This window comes from Rhagoletis zephyria, unplaced genomic scaffold, assembly GCF_001687245.7.
Source record: "Rhagoletis zephyria isolate East Lansing unplaced genomic scaffold, Rhagoletis_zephyria_1.1 Rzeph_scaffold_01400, whole genome shotgun sequence".
NCBI lineage: Eukaryota > Metazoa > Arthropoda > Insecta > Diptera > Tephritidae > Rhagoletis > Rhagoletis zephyria.
The window spans coordinates 91,796-99,251 of NW_016158484.1; the positions used below are offsets into that span (position 1 = coordinate 91,796).

General features: G+C 33.9%; 1 protein-coding gene across 1 annotated transcript in view; it reads right to left on the reverse strand.

Annotated features, from left to right (window-relative positions):
• Nucleotides 1-6,577, reverse strand: part of LOC108363864 (electroneutral sodium bicarbonate exchanger 1-like) — a 33,879-nt gene extending 27,302 nt beyond the window's left edge. Inside the window, exons 1-7 of the mRNA XM_017617376.1 lie at nucleotides 6,496-6,577; nucleotides 5,027-5,035; nucleotides 4,802-4,982; nucleotides 3,935-4,742; nucleotides 3,735-3,869; nucleotides 3,164-3,666; nucleotides 2,784-3,096 (exon numbers count right to left, since the gene is read on the reverse strand). Coding sequence (XP_017472865.1) covers nucleotides 2,784-3,096; nucleotides 3,164-3,666; nucleotides 3,735-3,869; nucleotides 3,935-4,742; nucleotides 4,802-4,982; nucleotides 5,027-5,035; nucleotides 6,496-6,577 — 2,031 coding nt within the window. The remainder of the gene's footprint in view (nucleotides 1-2,783; nucleotides 3,097-3,163; nucleotides 3,667-3,734; nucleotides 3,870-3,934; nucleotides 4,743-4,801; nucleotides 4,983-5,026; nucleotides 5,036-6,495) is intronic.
• Between the last annotated feature and the right edge of the window lie 879 nt (nucleotides 6,578-7,456).

Genomic DNA, 7,456 nt, shown 5'->3' on the forward strand with positions numbered 1-7,456 from the left:
CCCATGGTATATGGGCAATTCTCAATTAGTCCGAACTTTCGCATAACTTGACAGTTTTTATTCCGACACATAACAGTGTGCAATATGTTGTGTAGATTATGTAAATGCAAAAAACGGACCACAGTACATATTTTCTAGCCAAATATGCATATAATTCAGAAACGAAATAGGGAAATTTTCAGAAATAAAAGTGTGACTCTCCTATTATTTTTTTTTTACGTTGCAAAATTTGTGCGTTGATTGCTCATGTTTGAGTTTATAATGAACTGCTAGTATTTGGAGAGGAGAATCGACGGCAGCCCGTTAGAAGTATGTGCTTGGAATAGAAAATAAATAATAAAGTGCCGTGACTCCATTTTGTTTTAATTCTGACACTCGAGGTTTTTATGGTATACGGTAGCTGGTACGTACCTAAAACTGTTATCGGACAACTTTTATAGTGCTCTGGAACATAAAAGGAATCAATCTGGACGTAGCATTTGTGTGTTCGTTTTCCTCGATCTCTGGAGCTGGTTTTCGATAGAGATGGTGATTTTTCACGATTGCCTAATTTTTTTTAATATTTCTAATACCGAAAAAATTAACTGACCTCTCAATAAAAACGAAACTTTCATATAAAACGACGCACAAGAAATGGAAAAGAAATTTTCTTCTACCAAAATTTCTTAAATCAGATTACAGCTCTCAAGAAAAAAATGCTCGTATATTTATTGGGAGGGTTTGAACCCCAAAGGGGGGGAGGCCCTTGTGTGCGCGAATGCAATCAGCTATACTTTCATAAAAAAAATATAAACGTTAAATAAACTAAAGAAAAATAGCACAAACTTACTAAAGTGTCGCGTCCCAGTTTTTTTTTTGGTTCACTGTATGTGTATCTCGCGGTAACCGATTGATCAATTCGCATCAAAGTCAGTGCAATACAAGCTATACATATGTTGAAAGTTTAATTTGAAATATGGAATTGATAGTAAGAACTTGTTTATAATATCTAATAATAATAATAATATCTATTTGATACAATAATCTAATATGTATTTGATACACAAAAAATGATCACGGCTGTACTTTTTGCTGATATATTACATACATATGTTCCATTTAGTTAAACAATATAAGAATATTGTAGTATGTACCACAAAAACGTATAATACATATGTTCCATTTAGTTAAACAATATAAGAATATTGTAGTATGTACCACAAAAACGTATATTTTCTATAAAAAATCATAACTCAGAAAAAAAAATCTTCGCTATTAGAGATTTGGGTTGTTTGTAGTTCAAAGTGTCTCTTTCCCGGTAAAAAAGTTTGAGAGCAAAAAAAAATACATTTTTTGAGAAATTAAATTTAAAAAAAAAATTGCACCTTTTGTTTATTGTTAAATAAAAAAATTTAAATAATGAAAATCAATAATTATATCATTCTATCTTGAAGTGACAAGAGTTACTGACATTTGAGTAAAAACATTGTTGGAATCTATTAAATTTTGACAAAGTTATGGGNGAAAATCAATAATTATATCATTCTATCTTGAAGTGACAAGAGTTACTGACATTTGAGTAAAAACATTGTTGCAATCTATTAAATTTTGACAAAGTTATGAGCATTTAAAAAAAAATCTTCACTGTTAATTCGAATAATCGATTTTTGCCTGAAAAACTAAATCGCGTTTAATTCGGCCGAAAAATTTTTCCGAGCCAAAAGAAAAAATACGTGTCTCATTATTTGGACCAACAAACAATGTATTTGAGCTTGGTCGAAATTAAAAATCATGCTTGTACCCGACCGGTTGTCTGGAAATGTTGTCTTTTTCTTCTAAAAATTAATGAACATTGAAAAAAACAAAAAAAAATTGCAAATTTTTATTTTATTTTTTTTTTTTTATTTTTTTTCAGAAGTAGACTAGCTCATCTTAGAACGGCAAAAAACGGCAAATTTTGACATAAAGCCTAATCGTTTGTCTTTGAGGTTGGAGGGGCGCTTCGCTAACTTTATATGGTTAGCAAAACACCTTATATCTCAAAAAAAATACCAGAGCGACAAAATTATTTTTTCCACAACTAATTAACGGCAAAAAAACGGCAAATTCATGGTTATATGCGACATTTTTTGCTTGATGTTGTTTCGCTAACTTTATACGCATTAATTTTAAGAGTTTAATGCCCTGATACCATGCAATCATACTGTTTTAAAATAGTTATAAGTTAGTGTTTTGTAGTCGAATCTGCCTAGTCCAGTCTTTACGTTTATTGTTTAAATATTTTAGAGATTTTTTATACATATATGTAACTCCCTTATCTATGTATTCTGTGAACAGAAACATTTTGTTTACCTCCAAAACAACTAATTTCAAATGTTGTAATCTGTTAAAATAAAATTTCTCTGATGTTCATATAAGGTATGAAGTCTTCAGCATAGCAGAGGGCAGCACTGCTCTTACTTGTTTTATAATGGTTCCTTAATATCTTTTCACTACATTGAATTTTAATATGGTGATGCAACCACCTGGAAGTGTTTCACAGAAAAAATTTACTAAGTATAGCCTTTTTTGTACATGCAGTTAAAGAAAATACATGAAAAGGCCCGAATTTTTCTTTAAATTCAAAAATATATCAATATTTCAAAACGGTGACCCCTTTACTTGATACATTTTTGCTTATCAGGGAGCTTACCCCCTCCCACGTGTCCACGACAATCGGAGTTACAATACTGCTTGATGTTTTGGAAAATGGTTTAAGCTGTTACATACAACAATAGATATATTACTACAAAGATTAAGCTCACCTTTCGAAGAAACATAAAATCTGGCTGGTACTTCGCAGGCATCAACATAATAAGTATTCGATCAAAGAACTGTAATCCTGTCAATGATGCTATACCCATGTAAAGAAATACTCCAAATAGCACAGGCATAGGAATATGACAAAGCAGCGGTGTTAGGATCACTGAAAGCCCAATTGTTAAAAATATGAGAACATGTGTAACGCGTTGTTCTCGAACACCCAAAAATGTTGGTTTTACCCCCGGCGCGGAACATTCTGACTCCAGTTTTAATGAATTAACATGATTTATACTAAGAACAGTCGCGGCAACAAACCTAGTATATATGTATATACACAAGAGTACAGAAACACTGGCCCGAAAATATTATTGGAAGTACATACCATGGTAAGCCCATTATACTGCATATTAGAATTAATACGGACAGTATAAATAAATCCAAATGGTAACCGCATCCTTTTTTAAGTTTGTTTTCTTTGCGGTTTATTATGACCGATGTAATTTGTTGGTCCATAAAAATTAATATCGTTCCCAACACTGCAGGGAAAAGTGCAATTACCGGCGTCCACCAAGGATTATTTGTTGTAAACGGTGGAACTAGCCAATCACGTGAGCTTAATGTGGGTTTAAATACGTGTGGCACATCTAGTTTTGGTGTAGCAATATCCACTGTATAGTCCAAAAATGACATCGTTAATATTGCAATAATAACTGCAAAGTCACTAATATATTGTCGTACGAAGGATGGAAAATAAGATGAGTTCTTGAAATCCTTTAATAAGACGGATATTGTAAAGGTTCCACAGAAAAGAATAAGTGACATGAGGAAGACATTTGCGGTGCTTGTATGAGTACAGTCTATTCCGACAGGAGTACCATTTTTTGCCTGGTAAATGATTGTTAATGAAAAAAAGTTTAAAAATTGTTTATGTGTATTATTAGTATTCTACTTACTAAACAAGTTGATTTGTCATATTTTGCATAGTCTAAAATAGTGAAATTACTATTTGCTGGAGGAGTGCATATACAATCATATATTGGATTGTTAAGAGGAAAGTTGTTTTTTATTACCCAAACATTTTCTAGGGCCTAAATATAAAAATTGCAAAAAGTGTTTGTTCCATAAGTGTATTCCAATGAAAAACACTAATTACCTTGTATATGAAAATAAACGCGATTAGTGTTGCAAAGTTCTCTTCTGTAAAGCGAGTAATGTAACAAACCAAAGCGCTGGCGTCGATCGCTGTTAAAAGTAGCAAAATAGCAGTTATCCAAATACCAATCCACAAGCGGAACGTCAAATAGTCCCAACTATGATTTTGACAAAAGTCATAAACAATTGTCTCAAACACTAATACTGGACCTGTGGAGCCTAAAATTGTAAGAGGTTGTCCAGAAAATAAACCGTATCCAATACCGCAAACAAAGCCGGAAACTAATGATTCCATAGCTGCGATATTTTTTCCTGTAGCTTCAGCAAGCAATCCACCAAATGTAATGATTGGAGAAAGGCACGCAAAGTAGAGAAAAATCCAAGAAGCAACACACTGCATCGAAAGACCATCTTTGAAGTCAGTATAGTACCATTTGGCTTTTCTTTTAATGTCATTTTTCAAACCCCCGAAAAGGCGTCCGGTACGTACTAATCCGGATTCTTGACGTATTCGTTGTTCTTCTTCTTCATCTGTTTGTACTTTAGATATTTTAGGTGGTCGTTTACGAGCCTCTTGGGAAGGTATAGCTGCCGGTGGTTCGATTCTTATTGTAGGATCCCATTCCCCTGGCGGTAAAATAGTAACTGTATCAAGAAATTCATCAATACCTACAGTTAAGTGATCTGTTTTTCGTGCACGATATGCAACTTCGTGAAATATTTCGTCAGACATAAGAGTCCCCATAGCACGACCGATTTCCAGTAGATTACTCTGACTATCAGGTCCACCCATTGCAACGAAAATGAAACTGAAGTAATATTTTGTATTAATCGAAATTAAATTCACGTTAAAATATATAAAACAAACCGTGTTGGCACTGGTACTTCAGTTAAATCACCTAAAAATGACGCTTTACGTAATCGAACAAAACACACTAAAGTTGTTTCTAAGAAACCCACTTCGCCGATAAGGATATTACTTGCCTCAGCGCCTAACGGAATTTTCCGTATAAAGTTCGTGTTGATAGTGTGTTGAGGTATATCTTCTCCTATTAAATTTTAAAATATTTTAATTAAAAATAATTAAAAAAACGCTTCAAATCTGTGAATATAATGACAAAAGGGAACTAAATTTTTATGTAATTTATAAATACCTTATTTTAAATAAGATGGTAGGTCGTCGAATACCAACCGTTTAGCTACATTAGTTTTTCGCTTTGATTTTGACCGCAAGTGGCGGGAATCAGGGAAATAATTCAAGGTACAATTTCATGTTAAAATAAAATAATCACGAAATATATCCGAAACAAAACTTAGTGTAGGTTGTAGGCAGAGTTGTAAAAAAAAGCATTATTTTTTTAATGCACAATACGTTAATGTTTATGTTAAACATCAATGCAGTAATTTTTTAAGTATAATGGAAATATAAATCTCAATGCATTAATTTTCCAAATCTAATGCTTAATAAAATTTCATTCATTAGCTCCGAAAAAATAAAGCTAATGATTTTTTTTGCATTAACATTACAGTTTTTAAATTAATGCTAATGCAATGATTTATTGTATAACAAGCATTAAAACCCACTATATAATTTATTTGAAAGTAGAAATTCTTTGTTGAAGTTGAGGGTAGAAATTTGAGGTCAAAAAAGATAGTGGCGGAAGGTAGCGATGGAAATTGCTAGATATCAAGATAATTTTGTATGCAACAATAACCAACTTTAAAATCAACATAAGCAAACTGAGTTTCTCGCAAATTTATTTTATTTTCATAAAACATCTAACAATGATTGCAAGAATTTTTCTGCAAATAAACATAGTAGAATGAAGCTAAAAAACTATTAGTAATTATTGGAAGGATAAAAGAGGTTATTAATATTTCACTAGAAAATAACTTAATGGTTTTTCACATTCAAACGAACAAAACAATTTAAAATTTTAATGCATTAAAATTTTCCATTACCATTATTTTTTCAGAAGTATTGCATTAATATTTTATTACGCATTCAAATTTCAAAGTTAATGCATTGAAATTTGTATTTGCATTAAATTTCAAAAATTCAATTTATTGTGCCATTAATGCATTAAAAAATTTTTAAAAGGAGTGTTTTTTGTCCGACTTCAGAAATGTGTATACGAAATTTATTCGATATCAGTGAATCAGTGGTGGATTTGCCCTAAGGTCCGATAGGCCCGGGCCTAAGGCGTCAAGATATTAGATTGGCGCTTGCACATACATATGTTAATGTTTAGCCGAGCTTCTCCTCCGATTTGTGGCGTTCATCTTGATGTTGTCACACAAAGAGGAGGGACCTACAGTTTTACGCCGACTCCGAACGGCGATTGTATTTTTATGAGAAGCATTGTAGAAATACACTCGGAAGTTTTCCATTGCCTGCCGAGGGGCGACCGCTGTTAAGAAAAAACTTTTTTCTACATTTTTTATGCGTTGTTGCTTTGACCAGGGCTTGAACGAAGGCCCTGCGAAGTGAAAGCGCGCACTGCTTACCACTACACCACAGCGGCCGCCTCGTCAAGTTATTAGGGGCGGCAAAAAACGCACACTGGTGGTAAAAGGACACGCAGGACCAAAAGTAAATAAGTGTAAACTCAATATAGCGACACTTAACCCGCAAAAACTGCATGGTTTTGAAAACATCCAGGTCTAAGGAACTTTATATTGAATTTTATTTTATTGCTAACCTGACGAAATTAAGCACGTCAAAAGCCGAAGAAAATGTCACAGCATTACAAATGACTTTCCTATCGACTTAGAATACAATTTTTCAGAAGAATGTCTCCACTTTCGTGCCCAGTGTCGTAAAAAATTAGGATCGTAAGAGTGCTATGAGTTTGGTGGAATACCTAGGTGTTGAAGATCTGCAAACCATCTACCCAAATGTGGACACCGCTCTTGGTATATGTATGTGTAACTCCCAATAGCAACAGGTAAGATGTCAGTAAAAGCATAGACATACGGCAACGTTGATCCGGATTAATGCAGCTTTCAGCACTCGACTGTTGTGAACGCCAAACTCGATTAGTTTTTTGCTTACTTCTGCAATAGCCAACTGCTGGTCGTTTTGGCTAGCGTTGTCATCGGAAATTCCCCTGATCCGCATTAATTTTGAGGATTACCTGCAGGACTTATTCCAGATCGACTGCAGTTAATTCTGAATTAACGAGCTGGTCTAGATAAATGTTGTCGTCCTTCTATGCTTTAACCTCGCTTTGATAATGTTTAGGCCTTCATGCAAAACCAAATGATTTAAAGGTCGAACCACCCTAATGTAAAAGTGCAATGACTTGAGCCGACCACACAAACACACTCAGGCATATATACGGCCTACCTTTATTGCTACGCCGTTAGCAATAAATGTATTATTTCCCGTTGTAACATACTTTCGTTAAGTTTCCCCTCCGAGCAGTTGGCTGCCGGCGGGTAAACTTAACTTTGTCAAAGCGGGACCTTTTCACTTCTTTCGAGCTATCAAGGAGACCGGACGACTTCAGCCATCACCCAG